The 24,298-nt window shown below is 38.7% G+C and overlaps 1 protein-coding gene across 1 annotated transcript in view; it reads left to right on the top strand.

Annotated features, from left to right (window-relative positions):
* Positions 1-23,771, top strand: part of CFAP73 (cilia and flagella associated protein 73) — a 52,830-nt gene extending 29,059 nt beyond the window's left edge. Inside the window, exons 3-7 of the mRNA XM_053700554.1 lie at positions 12,754-12,858; positions 15,002-15,202; positions 15,458-15,679; positions 22,101-22,259; positions 23,667-23,771. Of these exons, the coding sequence (XP_053556529.1) occupies positions 12,754-12,858; positions 15,002-15,202; positions 15,458-15,679; positions 22,101-22,259; positions 23,667-23,735 (756 nt within the window). The 3' untranslated portion in view covers positions 23,736-23,771. The remainder of the gene's footprint in view (positions 1-12,753; positions 12,859-15,001; positions 15,203-15,457; positions 15,680-22,100; positions 22,260-23,666) is intronic.
* Positions 23,772-24,298: the final 527 nt, after the last annotated feature.

Genomic DNA, 24,298 nt, shown 5'->3' with positions numbered 1-24,298 from the left:
CTAACCTAAGTTACAATTAAACCTAACACTACACTATCAATAAATAAATTAAATTAATTAACTACAAGTACCTACTATTACCTACAATTAAATAAACTAAACTAAATTACCAAAAAAAACAAACACTAAATTACAAAAAATAAAAAAAGATTACAAGAATTTTAAGCTAATTACACCTACTCTAAGCCCCCTAATAAAATAACAAAGCACCCAAAATATAAAAATTTCCCTACCCTAATATAAATTTAAAAAGTTAACAGCTCTATTACCAGCCCTTAAAAGTGCTTTTTGCGGGGCATGCCCCAAAGAAATCGTCTCTTTTGCCTGTAAAAAAAAAAACACAGTACCACCCCCCAACATTACAACCCACCACCCACATACCCCTACTCTAACCCAAACCCCCCTTAAATAAACCTAACACTACCCCCCTGAAGATCTCCCTACCTTGAGTCGTGTTCACCCAGCCGGGCACCGATGGCCCAAAAGAGGACATCCGGAGCGGCAGAAGTCTTCATCCTATCCGGGCAGAAGAGGACATCCAGACCGGCAGACATCTTCATCCAAGCGGCATCTTCTATCTTCATCCATCCGACGAGGAGCGGCTCCATCTTCAAGACCTCCGGCGCGGAACATCCTCTTCCTTCCGACTACCGACGAATGACGGTTCCTTTAAGTGATGTCATCCAAGATGGCGTCCCTCGAATTCCGATTGGCTGATAGGATTGAACTTGAATCTGATTGGCTGATTCAATCATCCAATCAGATTTTCTTACCTTAATTCCGATTGGCTGAAAGAATCCTATCAGCCAATCGGAATTCGAGGGACGCCTTCTTGGATGACGTCACTTAAAGGAACCTTCATTCATCGGTAGTCGTCGGAAGGAAGAGGATGTTTCGCGCCGGAGGTCTTGGAGATGGAGCTGCTCCTCGTCGGATGGATGAAGATAGAAGATGCCGCTTGGATGAAGATGTCTGCCGGTCCGGATGTCCTCTTCTGCCCGGATAGGATGAAGACTTATGCCGCATCGGTGCCCGGCTAGGTGAACACAACTCAAGGTAGGGAGATCTTCAGGGGGGTAGTGTTAGGTTTATTTAAGGGGGGTTTGGGTTAGAGTAGGGGTATGTGGGTGGTGGGTTGTAATGTTGGGGGGTTGTATTTTTTTTTTTTACAAGCAAAAGAGCTGATTACTTAGGGGCATGCCCCGCAAAAAGCCCTTTTAAGGGCTGGTAAAAGAGCTGGTTACTTTTTAATTTAGAATAGGGTAGGGACCTTTATTATTTTGGGGGGCTTTTTTATTTTATTAGGGGGCTTAGAGTAGGTGTAATTAGCCTAATATTCTTGTAATCTTTTTTTATTTTCTGTAATTTAGTGTTTGTTTTTTTGTAATTTAGTTTAGTTTATTTAATTGTATGTAATTGTAGGTAATTTATTTAATTAATTTATTGATAGTGTAGTGTTAGGTTTAATTGTAACTTAGGTTAGGATTTATTTTACAGGTAATTTTGTAATTATTTTAACTAGGTAGCTATTAAATAGATAATAACTATTTAATAGCTATTGTACCTAGTTAAAATAAATACAAAGTTGCCTGTAAAATAAATATAAATCCTAAAATAGCTACAATATAATTATTCGTTATATTGTAGCTATATTAGGGTTTATTTTACATGTAAGTATTTAGTTTAAAATAGGAATACTTTAGTTAATAAGAGTTCATTTATTTCTTTAGATTAAAATTATATTTAACTTAGGGGGGGGTTAGGGTTAGACTTAGCTTTAGGGGTTAATACATTTATTAGAGTAGCGGCGAGGTCCGGTCAGCAGATTAGGGGTTAATAAGTGTAGGTAAGGTAGCGGCGACGTTGGGGGGGGCAGATTAGGGGTTAATAAATATTATGTAGGTGTCGGCGATGTTAGGGGCAGCAGATTAGGGGTTCATAGGGATAATGTAGGTGGCGGCGGTGTGCGGTCGGCAGATTAGGGGTTAAAAATATTTATTATAGTGGCGGAGATGTGGGGGGACCTCGGTTTAGGGGTACATAGGTAGTTTATGGGTGTTAGTGTACTTTAGAACACTGTAGTTAAGAGCTTTATAAACCGGCGTTAGCCCATAAAGCTCTTAACTACTGACTTTTTTCTGCGGCTGGAGTCTTGTCGGTAGAGGCTCTACCGCTCACTTCAGCCAAGACTCTAAATACCAGCGTTAGGAAGATCCCATTGAAAAGATAGGATACGCAATTGGCGTAAGGGGATCTGCGGTATGGAAAAGTCGCGGCTTGAAAGTGAGCGTTAGACCCTTTCCTGCCTGACTCTAAATACCAGCGGCCAGCCAAAACCAGCGTTAGGACCCCTTAACGCTGCTTTTGACGGCTAACGCAGAACTCTAAATCTAGCCGTATAGTTTTTGAAATTTGATGAGGCTTTGCCGCTTTCTGGGAAGAAAATTCCACCCCATATTACATCCATTGGCCTCCAGGGGCGAATCCACGTACACGGAATTATATTCTATACTATATCCATACACTCTGAATTACAGAGACAACTCTTTCAATTATTTGTTGTTTATATCACCTTCATAGATCCTAAACCCTCTATTACACAGACGGTACTGATCCTAACTTTCCATTGCCCCCCCCCCCCCCCCCTTATATTCACATTATAATACTATAGATGACACAAGTTGATTTCATGGAATATTGGGGGAGTTAACTATCAGTGAGACGCAAATCTATTCTAACTCATTTAAAAAAAACTGGGCTCTGACATAGCACTAATTCACTTGACAGATACAGAGCACGACAAATTACAAAGAGACTGGGTGGGAATGATTTCGTATCTCTCTCATACAAGCTCCAGTAGGGGACTAGCTATCTTGTTTAATAAACACCTCCAAGTGGATATATTACACACCCATAGGGACACAGAGGGCAGATTTCTCATATTAAAAGCAAAAATAAATAATGTAGAATACTCTCTCTATACAATATCTATGCAACTAACTCCAAAACTATTTCCTTTTGGAATAAATTCACTCAGGCATTGACCCCATTCCTAGGCACCCACCTTATAGTGGGAGGGGACTTCAACCTAGCTCCAAACCCAAAACTCAATAGAATTTGGCTTCAACCCACTAACATTAATCCCAGACTTAAAACATATACTGGCAAATTTAAAAACAAAGTCTTTGATAAACTCTACATCATATGTCGGTGTGCGACATATGGAGAAGGAAACACCCAACAGACTTGCTTATCAAAGACTGCTGGATCTATGTCCAGAATTGATATGTTCTTAATTTTAGAAACATTAATACCACGAATTAGACTAGAAAAAATCCATGATATATTACTCTCTGACCATGCCCTATAGAACCCACATTCCAACACCACCGACCAAGACCAAACAGAAATATGCTCAGATTCCTGACTTACTTATATAATTCGGAATCTTTTCACAAATACTTAACACAATGCTGGAATGATTTCTACACTGACAATCAACAGCATCTTAACAACCCCAACTGCTCTGGGAAACTGCCAAAGAGGTCCTTACAGGGCAGATAATCTCCTATGTAGCCAATCTAAGACACAAAACCTACCAAAAGTATAATAACCTTCAAATAAACATAGAAAAATCCTACAAAACATACTGCGATCTGAACTCTAAAACAGCGTATGAATCATTTCTCTTAGCCAAAGAAGAATTAGAGGCTTTCCTAAAGCAAAAAGCAGCCTCTGCTCTTTTAAAAACAGCAGGTAAATATCATAGATTTGGAAACAGATCAGGTAAGTTGTTAGCCTCATTAGTAAACAAACGCATTACAAGAAAAGAGGTGGCAGCCTTAAGATTTAAAGGCAAAACATATAAAACTCCCAAGGACATAGCGCAGTGCTTTGCAGATTACTTTAAACAACTGTAAGCAACCAACAGTGACACCAGAGACACTGAAAACCTTCTTGCAATCTATCTCACTGCCACAACCCTCTAGTGAACACTTAGACTCCCTGAATGCACCCATATCCATTGGAGAACTACAATACACCATTAAGTCTTTAGCAATAGGGAAGATGGTGGGTCCTGATGGACTCCCTACCGAGTTCTATAGGATTTTACAACCCCAAATAGCCCCAGTTCTGACTAACCTTTACAATGGCCTCCTTCAGGAAGAGAATCCCCCCTCCATTGCATTTTCTTCAGCGCATATAACCCTAATTCCTAAAACTGGCAGGGATCATCTACTCCTGGAGTCATATCGTCCTTTCTCTCTGCTTAACACGGACTATAAAATCTTCACCAAAATCCGTTTAAAAATTTTACCCACCTTACTACACCCCGATTAAACGGGCTTCGTATTCCAACGTATGTATGTGACCAATCTAAGACGTGTATTGCATATTTTAAATCACTATTGGGAGAGAGATAGGACAGGCTCTAAAGCTGTACTGACAGAAGCGTTTCTTTTATCCCTTGACACAGAAAAGGCCTTTGACCTTGTTGAATGGACTTATCTTTTTGATGCACTTGGCCGATTTAACTTTAAGGGACCTTTTTCTCCATGCGTTTTGCAAAATGTACGCAACTCCCCTGGCTCGCATATAGGTTAACGGCCTTTTCTCTTCAGATTTTACTCTAGAAAAAGGCACCAGGCAAAGATGACCCCTATCAACCTTGATCTTTGATTTGGCAATAGAACCACTAGCTGTTAAGCTTAGGCAGATCTTCCCAAGAGTATCTATTGGAGGTAATGTCCACAAACTTGTATTGTATGTGTACGACATGCTCTTATTTGTTGACGACCCCCAGACTCCTGTACCTGTAGTTCTAGGAAACCTAGAGCTATTTGGTAAATTTTCAGGTTACAAAATTAACAAAACAAAATCAGAAATACTATGGTTACACCGACATACCCCTAGCGCTATGTCCTACCCCTTTATGGAAGTATCCAACTCTCTTTCATACCTAGGAATTGGCCTACACAAAAACCTTCATAAGCTATACGAATTAAACATTACAAGACAATGCAAATCACTATACACTCAGTTGTCCAATAGGAAAAATCTCCCCCTGAATCTCACAGGCTGCATAAACCTACTCTATATGACTCTACTCCCAACTTCTGCTACCGTTGTTAATTACTAAGAAAGATTTAAGAGAGTTAGAGAAAGCTATTGGACAATTTTTATGGCGAGGGGAAAAAACCCAGAATAGCTGCACGCAAACTCTACCTCTCCTATTCTAACGGAGGTTTGAGCCTACCAAACATTAAGCTCTATAACTGGGCCGCCCTGTTAAGACTTGTGACAGACTGGCAACTTAACTCAGCACACTTCTTCTTTTTTTTCTTATATATTTCTTTATTTATGTTCCAAAAATATACATAAACAACCTCTCAGTTGGGTTTACAATTCACCTCGCAGGGTGTTTTGCTGATTTAAAGAATAAACAGCCTCACATTTGGGCTTACATTTCACCTTGTAGGGTGTTTTGCTGATTCCATACATAATTGAAAGAAAGAAAAAAAAAAACTGTAACATAGTCAAAATGACAATTGCCTTAATGTTTTCTGGTTGTTTATTGACAGTCTTCGTACCTGAAATAGAGAATTTTTTTATAGAACTAATATGGTATGCTGTGACTTGAGCATACCTAAAGAAAAAGGAAAAAAGAGAAAAAAAACCCACCCAGGACCGACACCACCCATCCCACCCCCGCCTCGTCCACGCCCGCAGATAAGCGCTGGCCAACCCTATTCCTCTAAGTCTGGAAATTGCTTATTGGCGATAGCGAACTCCATCATCTCTGTACCCCTAAGGGGTGCAATTAATTGTAGTTGTATTTCTTTAGGGAAATTAATAATTACATTCAACCATTTAAGCAGGAAACAAATGACTTGGGTTTCTGTGTTTATTGATGTATCCATTTGTTCCATAATCAATTGATTTTTAAGTTTGTCTGAACTCTATAAAATTTGAGGCTTTGTTAGTTTTCCAATATTTCAAGATCATTAACCTACCTACCATTATTATCGAATTTTATTGCCGTGTATATTTATATGTCCCTATTTTTTGTCCGTCTATGAAAAAAAAAGACATGTTCTGCCAGAAGTTGGAATTGTATATGATTCATTTTTTTTAACCAGACATTAATCTTATGCCAAAATTTCCTGATCTTAGGGCAGCCCCAGAAACAATGTTTCACATCTGCAAATGGTGCTTTACATTTATGACATAGAACACCAGAATTGTCCCATTTCGCTTTCATACTAGGTGCGATATATGCTCTGTTTATTAATTTAATGTGAGATTCTCGCCATGAAGTAGAAAGTGTTGTTGCATCTGCAATCGTAAAGCTTTTGTATATGGTTTCTGGGGATACCTGCCAGATTCAGGCTATGTACTCCACATTTTCCTTCCCTTTTTAAAATCATCATTGTTTTATATAGTGTAGTTGTCTCATATTTCCCTACTTTAAAAAATTGATAGACGGCTGAAGGATACTCCATGGAGATTCTTCTGCAGGCTCACATAAAAATTCCTTCAGAAAATGGCGAACCTGAAAGAAAGGGAAGAAATCCTTATTCAATATCTCAAATTCTTTAGATAAATCCTGCAATGATCTACATGCCCCGGATCTCTTTTCTCTTAGCTTATCCAAATATAGTAATCCCTTCTGTGCCCAGATGTTAAAGATTCGTGAATTCAAAGCAGAGGGGAAGTTAGGATTGCCTGTTATTGTTAAATATTTTGAATATTTAAAATTGATATGATTTTTTTTTTTTTTTAAGTTTCTGCCAAGCTCTAATTATACTATAAATACCTGAAAACTGTTTTATTTTGATTGGCCATTTGTGAGTTACAATGTAATAAGGCTTTCAGGGAATACGGCCTGATTAAGGTTTCTTCCAAGGCAAGATCTGCAATATGATCTGCTGCTGTTAACCACTCAATTGCGATTTTTGAAATACTTACTAGATTATAAATCTCAATATCTGGGAATGCCAGTCCCCCATGTTGTCTAGAAAGCACGAGTTTGTTAAGAGCGATGGCCTTCCTTTTTATGAATTGTATAAATAATTGATTAAGAATTATTATATCTTTCTGTTTTATTATAACTGGGAGATTTTGCATCAAATAAAGAAGTTTGGGTAAAATCACCATCTTAGTTAAATTAATTTTACCAGACAATGTTAAATAAAATTTCGACCAGGTATCTAGGTCCTGTTTAATTTTGGGAAGTATTGTTGAACAGTTAAGATCGTACCATTCATTACTGTCTTTGGAGAGTTTAATACCCAGATAAACAAAATTTGATTTAGCCTCTTTAAAGTGGTGCTGCTGTTATGACTTTGTGTAGCCAAAAAAATTCTGATTAAAGAGTGTTAACTTTATATCCTGAAAATGCACTAAATTCTTGGAGGATTTGTATTAGTAATGGGATGTTCCTAGCAGTATTGGCTATCAGCACTAATAAGTCATCAGCATACAGTAGCATAGTGATATTCCTATGCCCCAATTTGATCCCTTCAATCTCTTTCCTTATGTAAATTACAAGCGGTTCTAAAGCCGAGGTAAGGAGACAGGGGGCAGCCCTGTCTAGAGCCTTTATGTAATGGGAAATATGGGGCGGGAGTGCCATTAACCAGAACGGATGAGTTTGAAGATTTATAAATTAGCTGTACAAACTCAAGAAATGCCCCCTCGACTCCAAACCTGGGAAGAGCTGTAAACAGGTGGTCCCAGGAAATGGAGTTGAAGGCCTTCTCTGCATCAATTGAAATGAATACAGCATCGGACATTCGGGGAGCTATTAGTTTAAAATCAATTGCAATTTCCGTAAATTTTGTGTAGAAATCCTACCTGACATGAAGCCAACCTGGTCCTTATGTATCAAGAGACTAATGAATAGTTTTAGCCGCTCAGCAATAATAATCAAGATTTTATAATCGCAATTAAGTAGTGAGATCAGCCTATATGAGGTTATCTGTTCTTTGTCTTTACCTTTTTTGAGGATAAGAACTATTTGTGATGGAGTGAAATATCTAGAACATGGTTTAGCATCGGAATAATAATTATAGAGAGAAACCAATGTTTGAACAATATCATCTGACAAAATTGTATAGAGTTCTATAGGAATCTGGTCCGAGTTGGCAGCTTTATTAGGGGCTGCTCTCTTTATTGCGAATATTACTTCCTTGAGAGTAATTAGGGTAATTAGGGCATTTAACGCCTCTTGTTGATCTCTTGATAGTTTCGGAGTTTGTATATTCTGCCAAAAATTATTGATTAAATCATCTATTTTATCTTTGGAGTAAAGGTCTTGAAAATATCGTGAAACTAAGTTATTAATATCGTCACTTTTAGTGAGTCTACCTGTCAGGGACTTAAGGGCTTCTATCATAGACTTCTTTTTTTTTTATTTAGTGAGGTTAGCCAAAAATTTCCCAGCTTTCCCTCCGTGCCGATAGTAAAAAAAAAAAAAACTAGATCTAAGTGCATCTTGAGCTGATTTTTGCATTAAAATAGATTTCGCTTCCCTTTTTAGCTAATTGATATAGCTCCCAGAATTTTGTTGAAGGATCACCGATATATGTATTATAGGCACTTCGTAAATGGTTGGCAAGTTGGGAGTCCCACATTATACTTTTCCTTTTTTGAATAATTAGGCTTTAATCTCGCCCCTAATTACAGCCTTAAAGGATTCCCATAATGTTTCGATTTGTATTAACGGAGAAGCATTTACATAGAAAAATTCTTTCCATTTTATTTTCAACCAAACTTTAAATTTAACATTGTCTGACAGATACCTTGGGAAGAAGAGACTATTATTATTGGGTCCCTGAAAATTCCTTAATGTGATAGATAAAGTTAGAATTGCATGATCCGAAATAACTATTTCCTTTAATATCTGTTGTCTTGTCTAAACCTAGCATATTTTCAGAAATCAAGAAATAATCTATTCTAGACATTGTTTGGTGTGATTGAGATTCACAAGTAAAGCGTCTTAAGTCCGGATTATGAATACGACAGATGTCCTTAATATGTAACAATCTAATAAAAACATTAAGATTGCTATTTTTGTTCAACGAGGGTTTAAGCCTATCTAAAGTTGGGTATGCAGTTAAATTAAAATCCCCTGCAATAACCAAATTTTGTTGAATAAACGTGTAATAATTTTCTTTGCAGGTTATCCCAGAAAGTTTTATTTGCCTTATTTGGGGCATAGATGTTACAAAAATTGAAAAGCGTACCTTCTATCGTGATTTGCATAATCAGAAATCTTTCTTCTTGATCTAATTCATAGTAAAATGTTATATTGCAATTTTGTATTAAAAATGAGTGCCACAGCCTTTTTCCTGTTCCTACATGGGGTTCCTATTACTTCTTCCTATTTAACCTGTTTTAAGTTTAATAAGTTCAGTTTCTCGTAGATGTGTCTCCTGCAAAAACACTATATCTTAATTTATATCTATTTAAATGAGTCATTTTTTTTTTTTTTCCGTTTTTGAGGTGATGTAATACCACCAACATTCCAGGTTGCTAGATTGAGTTTAGCTTTCATCTAAGCTAGAATATAAAGTGTAGTGAACAGCCCTACAAGGGGCTTTACAAAAACAAGATGAGAGTAAATAGGGTGTCTGCAGGGGGTGGACGGCGGGGAAGCAGGAGAGGGGAAAAATAAGAAGGTAGTGAGCACTCTTGCACTTGTAAGTCATTTAAAGCATTTTTAAAATTATAGCATAAAAGGAAAACAATCTTATATACCTCTATAATGGTGTATGCCATTATGCCACTTCTATGACCCGACCCTGGTCTCACCCTACACGCTATCTTATCTTCCAGATGTGCTGGATCCTCTGTTGCACACCGTCGGGTCATTCCAAGAACTGAAAGATAAATATAACCTCCCCAATAACCACCTCTACGCATATTTACAACTCCAACACTATATAAGAGAATAAGAAATAAATCACCCAAACTTCTGGAACGCCGCTCCATTTACTATATCGCGTATGGCATTAGTCCTGGGTCGTTTTTCAATATCAGATTTGTATCAAGAACTTCTTAGAGCACACACTATGGATATCCAAACTGACCTCTTACAGAAAGTACACTTAGACACTACCAGTGACATTACAGTTCAAGACTTAAAAAACAGCCTTACAAAAGCTAAGAAGGCAACACTATCATTGGCACTTCAACAGGGATTATATCACACCTAGTAGACGAAAAAAGTGGAACCCGACTTCCTTAAACCAGTGTGTTAAATGTCAATACCCTTCTCTGACTCATTATTTCTATGAATGACCAATGATTAAAAGCTTTTGGGGTTGTCTACAATACTGGCTTAGAATAACCTTGAAGGTGGAGATTCAATATGATATCGTCAACATTTACTTTTTTATTTGGACCAATATCAAGAGCAAGCTCCATCCCTACTAACTTTCTTTACCCTAATTAATAGACAAGGTATCCTTATTTAATGGTGTTCCAAGGCCCCTCCAACTTTGACACAATTTAAGTGTCTAATTTACAAACATCTGTTTGTTGAACAACATGATGTCATGCTAGACACTAAGCACAGACTACTGTTGCACCGCTCTAGCCGTTGCTAGGGACGCGGCGCGACCTGTATGCTCGTTGCCTGGGGGGGAGTTGGCTCCTCTCTGCGTGCGTTAATTACTTTACCTGTAAATTTATACTGCAGTGCCTCGCCATTAACCCTTTCTTTTAAGTTTCTGAATTGTACAGCTCTAACTCCCCCCACACAATTCCTTTTATGGCTGTAGCTATATCCATTGTTGTTTTGGTAAAATGCACAAATAAATAGGGATCATCTGCTGGAGCATGCCTAGAGGCTGTGAACTCAGTTGAAATACAATGCTTGTGTCTAAACACTGTTAAGAGGGGTGGAGCACAGTGTCCAGACAGCATGGCTATTATTTTTGCTTATTTTTGCAAATGATTTTAAAATACTTCCCAACTTTCAAACATTTTTTAATGCAAACTATGTTTACTTAATTAGCCCTTTTAGGATATGCACAGATCTCAACCTGTTTTATGGCACTTTAATACTAATGACAGTCATTTTAAAAAAATAATATATTTTTTTTAAGTTCATCTTTGTCTATATAACCCTTATCAGTTTAAAACTAATCAGTCTCCCTATTCCCTGCCACATTAATACGAACTACCCCCTGTCATTTAAAGATTGTTTACCCATACCCACTATCCCCTTTAAGACTACTTGACCTCCTGTCCCATTAAGACTGCATGGTCACTTTAAGAAAACGCAACCCCTCAATCACCTGCCTCATTAAATCCATCTGACTTAAGTCTAATAAATCAGAGACTTTATTTTTCCACACTGTCAATGTTGGGGCGTCTTTATTTTTCTAATTTGTTGCGTTCAATGCTTTAACACCATTTACCATTATAGGAAATAATTTACAATCTGGTTTATATATTTCATTTTTGATGGTTTATTTAATAGCCAAATCAATGTTTCTAAAAGATAAACGGTATTAAAGATTTTTTTTCTACCTCTTCAATAACAGAGATCCAAAAGTGCTGACGATAGCAATTACCGATCCAAAAATTAACCAGAGATCAGATGTCTGGTTAATTTTTTAAGTGGAGCGTTAATTGTGCAGGAGTTAAGCTTTTTGCGCTCGTTGGATAACGCTGGTATTATGAGTTGAAAGTTAAGTTTTCGCTCTTGCACTAACCCGACGAGTGCAAACAGCTTATTTCTAGCACTATTAGACTGTTGTGCAAACAATAACTTATTCCCTCATAGAAGTCAATGGAAAAAAACCCTAACACCTCGACACATATTTATAGGTGTGTGTGTTTGTCTGTAAATACATATATACACGTAAATAAATATGTATACAAATATACACACGTGTGTATGTATGTGTGTGTAATATATATACTCACTTGTATATGTATGTATCTCAATGTTAAAGTCCTTTGCCTGTTTTTTTTTATTAGTCAGTGTTATGTGTGTAACTGTACTTTGTATTGTATTTTTGATGTATTTTGTGACACTTTAATTTTGTGAACCAGTTAACCACAGCTCTAAGATAGCAGTAATGATTCTAGCGTAAATTGTGATTGCGATTGAAGCAGTTATAAGGGGTTCACGTTGGCAGGTGTATGGTGTTAGAAACTAAAATGGCAAAAGTGCCTTTACATTGCGGTCTTTGGGGAAATATGTGTTCCCTGTAAATATATATATGTATATGCTTATATACATATATATTTATGTGTATACACACATATAAAAACATAAATATACTGTATATGTATATAAGCATATACATAAATATTTAAAATCTGCTGCCCATTGCTGGGCGACTTACCCCCTTCGATGCGCTAGGTTCTCATGCCAAGTCTGATGGCATGGGCTCCCATTGGAGCCTATGGAAGCGCGCTTGCATTGCATCTCACTTGTAACACCAGCGCACATTTGCGTGTACTGGTATTTACTATGTGGAGCGCAAATATCGCTTTCGCAAAATAAATATTTTGCACTCCACTTGTAATCTAGCCCTTAATCTTTTAGCTAATAGCCAAGCTTAGATTTTTTTCAACGTCTGTATTTAAATGTTTTTTTATTTTGCATAACATTTATCGCCCCTTTTAATTGTAATTACTTATTTGACCTGTCAGTGAGGGGTCCCTAAGGGCACCGGTAGAGGGTAAGCATAAATAATCTTGTCATAATACAGCTTATTCTGTCTACTACAGGAATTCCAGATGAAGAAGGAAAGTCTGCAGCAGCGCCGTGCAGAGCTAGAACACAAGGAAGAAAAGCTGAAAGATTCCCTGTTCAAATTTGATAAGTTTCTTAAGGTATAGTGTATGCATGAATGTGAGAAGTTGCATTGCTTTATTCTGGAGGTGTCCAACCCTTAAGGAACACGAACATGCAGAGTTCTTTTTTAAAAAAAACTCCTTGCTTAAACATAGTTGAGTCCATCAGGTTTAGTAAGTAGAGGGACACCTCTTCTTTAGCCTATTCCTGGTTTGGACACTTTTTGCTTCATTATTTTGACCAGATTCTTTCATTATTATTAGTAGATGTTATATCCAAACATCTAATCTGACAGCATAAATTATAATGAAGATGATGTGTCAGATGGAACACCAGTAACAACTTATTTACTATTCCTATATACTCATGTATTTACTAAATTGTACTGCGTACCTCACTAAAATCCATGGTATTTTTTCTATCTATTTTCTTCCCCAGTGACCCCTGCTTCACAAACTTATTACAGCAACATGCAGCATTTTCTGCTTCTCTTAAAGGAACACCAATGACTTGTAATATATGGAATATCGCTTCTTCTTTTTGCATTTGAAATAACTAGGAACAGCAGACCTGCTTATCTTATCTGGACCTATAAACAAAGGCCAATACTTAGGTGATAGTTTAATTGACTGAAGCTATTTCAATTGCAAGAATAAACCTTCACCAATAGCAAAAACGCAATAAATTTTACAGTAAAATGTCCCTTTAACTACCCTTCATTGCCTCTAAATAATTGTTGCTCTACCAAAGCCCTTGAGGAATCATATTGGTCTAGTTTGAAGGTCATCCCTGTCTGAATACTAATGTGTGCTCTAGCATGCTAAGACGTAATTCTCTATAATAAAAAAATAAAAAAGTGACTGTCCCTGCGAATTGTGAGATGCCTTCCCTATTAAATAATGTAGTCGGCTACAAAGGAAATACCGTATATCATTGGGTACACTGAAGATAGCTGGATGCTGACTTTTTAAAAATGAAATACTATGTCCAATACAAATCGGATTACTCTGCTTTCAGCATATAGTATACTACAAGCACCTCTCTTTGATGTCCTACACTTGTTTTTGTGTAGAGGATAAAAGGTTGTGCGTTTTAGGACACAATCTCACCAGCTTTTATACATTGTTGCTGACACTGCTGCCCTATAATACTTAGGACACATGCATGTTCTAGTTAGAGAGCTATTTGGTGGGGGGGTCAGGGAGGTGGGAGGGTTGAGGAGGATCACTGCACTGCAGAAAAAAATAATATATACCTAAGAACAGGGGGTGGGAGGTGTCAGGTGAGAGGGTAATCTCTACACTAAAGCTAAAACTAACCTTACCTAATTAACCCCTTAACTGCCGGGAATAATAGAAGTGTGTTGCACAGCCATTTCTGCTATTTCTGAACAAAGGGGATCCCAGAGAAGCTTTTACAATAATTTGTGCCATGATTGCACAAGCGGTATATAAATAATTTCAGTGAGACCGAAGTTTGTGAAAAAGTTAACAATTTTTTTTTCATATGATCGCATTTGGCGGTGAAATGGTGGCATGAAATATTCCAAAATGGGCCTAGATCACTGGTTTTTAAAGCTGTTCTCAGGCCTCACCAACAGTTCAGGTTTTCTGGATTACCTTGGATGAGAGCAGGTAAAAAAAAAAAACCATGTTTACTATTATTTACCCTGTGCTTCAGTTCAGATATACTTACAATGTGGCCTGTTAGGGAGGCCCGAGGACAGGTTTGAAAACCAGTGGCCTAGGTCAATACCTTAACTACTCTACTTAAAATAATATATATATAGTTTTGACAGGTAAATTAAAAATAAAACAAGGCTCTATTTCTGTTTAAATGGAGGGATAGCAAAAATTCTCCGGTATTTTGGGCAAGTTGTTCTCTGAAAGTCCCAGTAGCAAAGGGGTTAAACAAAACTGTTTTTAACACCTACTAATGGATTAAAGGAATATGTAAATCCAGCTCTGGAAAAAAAATGCACTGCTGGCACAGTGATTGGCTGGCATGTACATATGCTGCCCCTGATTGGCTCAGTGGCTGAGCTGACTTTAATTATGTATTAAACCTCTTTACAGGATTTAAAAGTATAATTATGTTCCAGCAATACTGCTATAATAAAATACTATACATTAGAGCATCTAATTATTGTTCTTTGAATTTCACGCCTTGGTTTCCCAACAGGAGAATGACTCAAAGCGGAAGAGAGCTCTTAAAAAGGTGGATGAGGAGCGCCAGATGGCTGCACAGAAAGACAGAGAGGCTTTGCAGCTGCAGTTGGAAATTGCACGGCTGCAGCATCGAAAGGAGGTTTCACTACAACGGCAAGAAAGAAATAGTATCTACCAGAACTACCTGCAGAAGGTGCTACAGAGAACAGATGAGGTAAGATGTCACCATGACCAGTTGTACTTACAATGTTTCATCAGTAGAGTTTACTTTTATTTCTAAAATGCATTAGGGAAATAAGCCTGTAAATCAATATATGTAATATTAATTGCAGATTCCACCACTCTAAAGTGTAATGTAGATGGAGAACTCTATAACTATACATATCTCCCTTGACTCCAAGTAATAAGTGCATTCTGTCCTTGTCTATTTTATGCTTAGCCATTAAACTCTTCTGTTTCTTCGCTCTAGTTCCAAGAGGTGCAAGAGATGATAGACCGCTTTAACACACTGATGGTCACCCAGGACAAACTACTGCAGCGCGAGCTAGAAAGCCAGGAAAAGATAGAGCGTGAGAAGGCTCGTTTCCTGCATTACCAGGAGGAAACGCACAATCGGATTTTGGAGCAGAACAACCAGTTATCAGAATTGCAATCAGAGTTGGAAAGAAAGCGGACTATGGTTCTGCACTTGGTATGTGTGTCTTGTATTACAAAGGGAGTGGCACTTCTTTTGTAGAACAAGAGCTAAAAACTCTTGTTGGCATATTGACATTGTTCATTAAGTGTTCAATTGCCAATCCTGTATCTCCAAGTAAAAATGCTCTCTCACTTAATAATTCTAATCAAGGCATTTGAACACTCTGAGGGGGGAGGGTTAAAACCCTCAATTTAGGGTGTTATGTGAAATTAGGACTGAACATGAAGCAAAGCTTGAGAGGTTTTAGTGTCATGCTATTTCTATCATATAACTAGTTATATACCTATTATAATTTTATAGGCATAGCACTGAGGTTATTTCCCTGCTTCTGTGTAGCCCTGGGTGCCGCTAGGCTGAAAACTAGTTTTCTCTTGTAAGATGTATTGAGTCCACGGATTCATCCATACTTGTGGGATATTCTCCTTCCCAACAGGAAGTGGCAGAGAGAGCCCCTCAGCAGAGCTGTCTATATAGCTCCTCCCCTAGCTCCACCCCCCCCCAGTCATTCTCTCTGCCTGCTTAACTGCTAGGAAGGGCAAAGTGAGTGTGGTGACAAAAATGTTAGTTTTTATTTTCTCAAGCAAAAGTTTGTTATTTTAAAATGGTACCGGTGTGTACTATTTACTCTCTGGCAGAAAAGGGATGAAGATTTCTGCAAGGAGGATGATGATCTTAGCATTTTGTAACTAAGATCCACTGCTGTTCTCACAAGGGCTGAAGAGTACAGGAAAACTTCAGTTGGGGGAACAGTTTGCAGGCTAAACTGCATTAAGGTATGTTCAGTCTATTTTTTTCTAGACAGACTGTGTTATTTCTAGAAAAGGCTGGCAATATCCTCATGAGGGAAAGGTAAGCTGTATTCAGTAAAAGAGGAATCCAAGCTTGCATAAAGGGCTCCTAGTTACTGGTGACACTAATAGGAAAAAACGTTTTGGTTTAATTACAAATAAAATGTTTTTTTGAGGGATTTTAAGGGGTCTTTGTGTCTTGTTTAAGGGTTATTAACCCACATGGCTAGTTTAAGAAACACTCTATGGTGTTTTTTAGGCCCCATAACATCGAGTGAGGTGGGAGGCGCCTATTTTCAGTTGCACAGTTTACACAATTTACCTCAGAAGCATCCAGCTACTTCTCCAGAGATTCCTGCTGTATTTGAGGGCTGTAAAGGTTTTTTCCCCACAAATCGTTCCTAAAGGGCAGGTAGGCGCCACAGCAGAGCTGTGGCAAGGTGCTGAACGTTATTTTACCGGTTTTGAAGTTTTTTCAATCCGGTTTTTACATTAAGGGGTTAATTGTTTATTTGCATAGTGGTGCAAAGTTACTAAGGCTTTATGATGCTACTGTAAAAATTTCGTTGTGTTTACTGCTTTTTTACACTGTTTTGCAGAGTTTGTGCAGCTTTTTTTCTCTTAAAGGCACAGTACCGTTTTTGTTTAAAGTGTTATTTACTTTGATTAAAGTGTTTTCCAAGCTTGCTTGTTACATTACTAGCCTGTTTAACATGTCTGACACCAAGGAAAATCCTTGTTCTATGTGTTTAGAAGCCATTGTGGAACCCCCTCTTAGAATGTGTCCCACTTGCACTGATATGTCTATAAATTATAAACAGCATATTTTAGCACTTAAAAATATTGCAATAGATGATTCTCAGTTAGAAGGAAATGAGGGTTTAGCATCTAGCTCTCCCCAAGTGTCACAACCAGTAACGCCCGCACAAGTGACGCCAAGTACCTCTAGTGTGTCTAATTCATTTACTTTACAAGACATGGCCACAGTTATGAATAAAACCCTCATAGAGGTTTTCTCTAAACTGCCTGGTTTACAAGGAAAGCGTGACCGCTCTGGGTTAAGAACAAATGCTGAGCCGTCTGACGCTTTAGTAGCCGTATCCGATATACCCTCACAATTTTCTGAAGTAGGGGTAAGGGATTTGTTATCTGAGGGAGAGATTTCTGATTCAGGAAAGACGCTCCCTCAGACAGATTCTGATATGACGGCCTTTAAATTTAAGCTTGAACACCTCCGCTTATTGCTCAAGGAGGTATTAGCTACTCTAGACGATTGTGACCCTATAGTGGTCCCAGAGAAATTGTGTAAAATGGACAGATACTTAGAGGTTCCTGTTTACACTGATGTTTTTCCAGTCCCTAACAATATTGTGACTATTGTTACTAAGGAGTGGGATAGACCAGGTAATTTCGTACGCTCCCCCTCCTGTTTTTAAGAAAATGTTTCCCATATCTGACACCATACAGGACTCGTGGCAGACAATTCCTAAGGTGGAGGGAGCTATTTCTACTCTTGCTAAGCGTACAAATATACCTATCGAAGACAGTTGTGCTTTCAAAGATCCTATGGATAAAAAATTAGAGGGTCTCCTAAAGAAAATTTTTGTTCATCAAGGTTTTCTTCTCCAACCTATTGCATGCATTGTTCCTGTAACTACTGCAGCTGCTTTCTGGTTTGATGCTCTAGAAGAGGCTCTCCAGGTGGAGACTCCATTAGAGGATATTATGGATAGAATTAAGGCCCTTAAGTTGGCTAATTCTTTCATTACAGATGCCGCTTTCCAAATGGCTAAATTAGCGGCAATTCAGGTTTTGACATTTTAGCACGCAGGGCGTTATGGCTTAAGTCCTGGTCTGATGATGTGTCATCAAAATCTAAATTGTTGAACATCCATTTCAAAGGAAAGACCCTATTCGGGCCTGCACTGAAAGAAATTATTTCAGACATCACTGGAGGGAAAGGCCATGCCCTCCCTCAGGATAAAACAAATAAGATGAGGACCAAACAAAATAATTTTCGTTCCTTTCGGAACTTCAAGGGTGGTCCCGCTTCAGCTTCCCCTGCAGCAAAGCAAGAGGGGAATTCTGTCCAATCCAAGTCAGTCTGGAGACCTAACCAGGCTTGGAACAAAGGTAAACAGGCCAAGAAGCCTGCTGCCGCCTCTAAGACAGCATGAAGGGGTAGCCCCCCCGATCCGGGATCGGATCTAGTAGGGGGCAGACTCTCTCTCTTTGCTCAGGCTTGGGCAAGAGATGTTCACGATTCCTGGGCTTTAGAAATTGTGTCCCAAGGATATCTTCTGGACTTCAAAGACTCCCCCCCAAGGGGGAGATTTCACATTTCTCAATTGTCTGCAAACCAGACAAAGAGAGAGGCGTTCTTACGCTGTGTAGAAGACCTACATACCATGGGAGTGATTCGCCCAGTTCCAAGAGCGGAACAAGGGCTAGGTTTTTACTCCAACCTGTTTGTGGTTTCCAAAAAAGAGGGAACTTTCAGACCAATCTTGGATCTCAAAATTCTAAACAAATTCTTCAGAGTACCATCTTTCAAGATGGAGACTATTCGGAATATTCTTCCTCTGATCCAGGAGGGTCAATATATGACTACAGTGGACTTAAAGGATGCGTATCTACATATCCCTATTCAGAGATCATCATCAATTCCTCAGATTCGCCTTTCTGGACAGGCATTACCAGTTTGTGGATACACAAAAGGAAGAAATAGGCAGGCACTGCTTCAATCCGTGAAATGTAAATAGACTGACGTCTGTGTCTATACTCTAACTCTTTATAGGCCCAGGAGGCAACAAATATTAACCCCCTCAGGTCCAAACAGAGGAAAAAACAGAGTAAAAACAATATCCTATGTGACACTTTCTGTTAACTGCTAGATGACTTAAGAAAACATGCACAGAAATAAACGTCCTAAAACGTAACTGAGTACTTATATAAATTAGAATTTGAATTTAGATTTGACAGTGCAAAGACAACATTTTACGAAATTTAACAAAATCTTATAAAAATCTTATAGAATTTATCATAATGGAAGAAACATACCCTCATTTAATATGTCAGTATTTTTAAGTGTCACATAGGATATTGTTTTTACTCTGTTTTTTCCTCTGTTAGGACCTGAGGTGGTTTAATATTTGTTGCCTCCTGGGCCTATAAAGAGTTAGAGTATAGACACAGACGTCAGTCTATGAGTAAGCGCACTTGGAGGCGCGAAACATGTTAGACTTTTAGTCTCCTTACTGCCTGTCTGCATGTGTTGTTGTTTTTTATGAACTACAATAAAGCATCACTTATGTTTTTACATTTCACGGATTGAAGCAGTGCCTGCCTATTTCTTCCTTTTGTGTATTCACTTGCGGTTTGATCCACCGCTACTGGCTACGGCACTCCAGGTGAACTATCCCCTTCAATTATTCAGGGTTTCCGGCTTAGCATATTTGTCATGGTTGCGGTTCACTTCACGATGTGATTACCAGTTTGTGGCCCTTCCCTTCGGGTTGGGCACGGCTCCCAGAATTTTCACAAAGGTGCTAGGGTCCCTTTTGGTGGTTCTAAGACCGCGGCGTATAGCAGTGGCGCCTTATCTACCATAAGATTTGGCGCAAATATGTTTGTTGGTGTGAATCCAAGGGTTACTCATGGAGTAAGATTAGGATTCCTAGAATTTTGTCCTTTCTCCAAGAAGGATTGGAGAAGGGATTATCAGCTAGTTCCTTAAAGGGACAAATATCTGCTTTGTCTATTCTTTTACACAAACGTCTGGCAGATGTCCCAGACGTTCAAGCGTTTAGCCATGGAGCCTAAACTTGGTTCTTAAAGTTCTTCAAGGGGTTTCCGTTTGAACCTATGCATTCCATAGATATTAAGCTTCTATCTTTGAAAGTTTTGTTTTTAGTAGCTATCTCTTCGGTTCGAAGAGTTTCTGGGTTATCTGCTTTACAGTGTGACTCACCTTATCTTATTTTCCATGCAGATAAGGTGGTTTTACGTACCAAACCTGGATTCCTTCCTAAGGTTGTTTCTAATAGGAATATCAATCAGGAAATTGTTGTTCCTTCGCTGTGTCCTAATCCTTCTTCAAAGAAGGAATGTCTGTTGCACAATCTTGATGTGGTTCGTGCTTTAAAGTTCTACTTACAAGCAACCAAAGATTTCCGTCAAACATCTTCATTGTTTGTTGTCTATTCTGGTAAGCGGAGAGGTCAAAAGGCTACGGCTACCTCTCTTTCTTTTTGACTGAAAAGCATCATCCGTATGGCTTATGAGACTGCTGGCCAGCAGCCTCCTGAAAGAATTACTGCTCATTTTACTAGAGCAGTGGCTTCCACGTGGGCTTTTAAAAATGAGGCTTCTGTTGAACAGATTTGTAAGGTGGCGACTTGGTCTTCGCTTCATACTTTTTCCAAATTTTACAAATTCGATACTTTTGCTTCTTCAGAGGCTATTTTTGGGAGAAAGGTTCTACAAGCAGTGGTGCCTTCTGTTTTAAGGAACCTGTCTTGTCCCTCCCTTCATCTGTGTCCTAAAGCTTTAGTATTGGTATCCCACAAGTATGGATGAATCCGTGGACTCGATATATCTTACAAGAGAAAACAGAATTTATGCTTTCCTGATAAATTTTTTTCTCTTGTGATGTATCGAGTCCACGGCCCGCCCTGTCTATTTAAGACAGGTAGTATATTTTTATTTAAAAAACTTCAGTCACCACTGCACCCTATAGTTTCTCCTTTTTCTTCCTAGCCTTCGGTCGAATGACTGGGGGTGGAGCTAGGGGAGGAGCTATATAGACAGCTCTGCTGTGGGTGCTCTCTCTGCCACTTCCTGTTGGGAAGGAGAATATCCCACAAGTATGGATGAATCCGTGGACTCGATGCATCACAAGATAAAGAAATTTATCAGGTAAGCATAAATTCTGTTTTCGCTGCCTTACAGCGCTTATGTGTTTGCACATGTGCAGCATCTCGCCTTCAGATACCTGCAGTGTAACTTAGGTTCCAAAATAACAGCATCCAGTATGAGAGGAAGGTATGTGAAATATATTTAGTATTCTTTTAAGATAAACCGACTGCAAAGAGTAAGCTACCACATCTCTAGGGATTTAAAATGCCTTTCAGGACATTCTATTTAGGGTTATTATAGTATGTATTATTTGCTATTGAAGCTATGTGGGATTTTTCAAGATCATTAGCAATTTATTTCAACTAAGTACATAGGGCTCCATGTACAAAGCAGTGTAAGCTGCTCTAGAGCCCTCCTGGGCAGGCTTGCATATGTGAGCCTTCTTCCCGCAATTAAAGAAGCAGAAATCAGGGATGATTGACAGATCCTTTTCTTGCGCCACGGGCGGGCATTACTAACTCATCGTAGTATGTATTGATGCAGATCCGCTGCTCGTTTGTAGCAAAGGCGTGCGGACAACTTCTCAAGCTTGTCTGTACGCCACTTGATACATGGGGCCCATAATGTTTTTGTTAAAACTGCATTTGTTTTTTACATCACTTTTATTCCCCTTTTTAAACAGTAATTTAGTGCATTTTCTGATGAGATAAGAGTGCATCATTAACTGTGCTTGACTTTAGGTTTAGCAACAAGTATATGTTACCTTTTAGGAGTCAAAGTGGGCACAGATACAGAACACGTCAGCAGAGAATACACTACGCCTGGGGCGCATTAGAATGGCAACACTGAATCTCTTCCAGACTGTTACCAAAAGCATGCATGTCAAGATGGAAGTTCAGATGGAGGACACAGAAACACAGCTCGAAAAGGTAGATACAAATAGTAAGATTTCCTTAAAGGGACACTGTCCTTAAAGGGACACTGTAAATTTGTTTCTCCTTAATGTGTTTTGAAATGACTTATTCTACTTCTAGTATTAAATATATGGGAAATGGTTCTTCATATATATTTCTGTATTTGAAATAACGTTTTTTCTTTCATAAAGGTGGTGAGAGTCCACAATCCATTACTACTGGGAATTATATTCCTGACCACTAAGAGGAGGCAAAGATCCCAACACTTAAAGAGCCCTTAACCCCCCCCCCCCCACACACACACACACACACCTTACTGGAAACCAGTCTTGTCTTTGGTGGAGGAAGATGAAGAAGGGAGGTGCTCCAGGTGTTTGTGAGAAGGATTCTCAGACCGATTTAAAGCCAAGTTTCCCCTCAGAGAGCTATTGTTTGGACAGAGGGAATGTCTTTGGAGTATGGGTAGTGACAGAAGAACACCTTATGGGAGTTAGTTACAGGCCCGCCATAGGTGTTGCAGGGACCAGTCCCTATCCTCCTCCTGTTAGTTCAAAGTTATACTTTATTGGCCAGATTACAAGTGGAGCACTAAATATCACTTGCTTAGCGCTCCACTTTGTAATACCAGCGCACGATAATGTGTGCTGGTATTACAAGTTAATCACAATGCGAACGTGAGCTAGAAGCATTGCGCTCTTGAGAGCGTGCTTCACAGACGGCGCCAGAACCTTGTGCAGCAAAGGAGTCATGTCACGCAACTATGGACCTCATTTTATATTATTTCTTTGTTACCTTTTAATGTAACATTTCGGGGTATTACCCCCTTCGTCAGACATACAAAATAATTTTGTATGTCTGAGGTAGGGGTAATACCCCGAAACGTTACATTAAAAGGTAACAAAGAAATACCTGGTGAGTGCATCCTTTATTTCTTCACATGTGTATTCTTTGAATGCACCCCGGGCAGTACTCTGGAATTATATTGTGTTACGGGTAATCCTGACATTACCCAAGCGGCTGTGGGTAAAGCCCGATGTAATGTAATTCCCTATCTACATAAGTTTTTTTGCCCCTGCCAGGGGGGTTTAAGGAAGGCATCCCACCGATCCTCTGGCATCCACCCCAAGTGAACCTTGAGGAATGAGGTTTACAAGTGGGGCTTCACCCTCACTTGAACCCCCCAGGCGGAGGCAAAAAAGATAGTGAAGATATGTGAATTACAGTGCGTCGTAAATATGTTTGATGCAGTCACTCTAGCAGGTAAAATGAACCATTGGAGAAATCTTAAAAGGAGGAGAGCATTTTTGAGTACAATGTCCCTTAAATATTTAGTACCTCTTCCTGCTTTTTTTTCTCTCACTGGGCAGAATGTTCACTTAACTTCTTGGGAGAGTGTCTAATATCTCTTTTCTTGTCTCCCAGATTCAGATGTGCTTTCAGGATCTCTCTGCCATATACACAGATTTGAAGAAAGCAGATGTCACATTGTAGACTACATAAATAAAAGATTTGCCATCTTAGCTGTCATTTTTTTGCTTTCTTTAACTACACTGTTTGGGATAAGAAAAAAAATAAATATTTATATATATTTCCTGACCCAACTAAAGATAAAGGAAATAATTGGAACTATTATAATGAACACTAAAAGATTTTTTTTGGAATAGAAAAACAATAAGTTTTTCCAGACTGCAGATTTGCTTTCTGGAATTATAAACATAAACGGTTAATCATGGAATCTGTAACAGCCAAAAAAAAAAAAAGGAGAAGGCCTGGCAAGTTATTCAATAAGGCTGCTTTAAAGGGACAGTGTACTCAGACAAGCAGCTGATAAAAATGTCATTGTATTCACAGCTGAAACAGGAATATATTTTCCAATGTGCTGGGCTCTCTCCCACCCCTCACGGGAGGTTTATTTCTGTGGCTGCCATTTGTTTAGATACGAAATGAGGAAGAAGGAAAGCTGAGTCCAAGTGTCAGGAAAAAGGTTTATTGCAAGATAGGCTTTCTGGATGCAAGGTAAGCTCCAATCTTACGCGTTTCGCGCATGAGCACAT

The sequence above is a fragment of the Bombina bombina genome, chromosome 2, assembly GCF_027579735.1.
Source record: "Bombina bombina isolate aBomBom1 chromosome 2, aBomBom1.pri, whole genome shotgun sequence".
NCBI lineage: Eukaryota > Metazoa > Chordata > Amphibia > Anura > Bombinatoridae > Bombina > Bombina bombina.
This window is presented reverse-complemented; position numbering and strand designations above follow the sequence as displayed.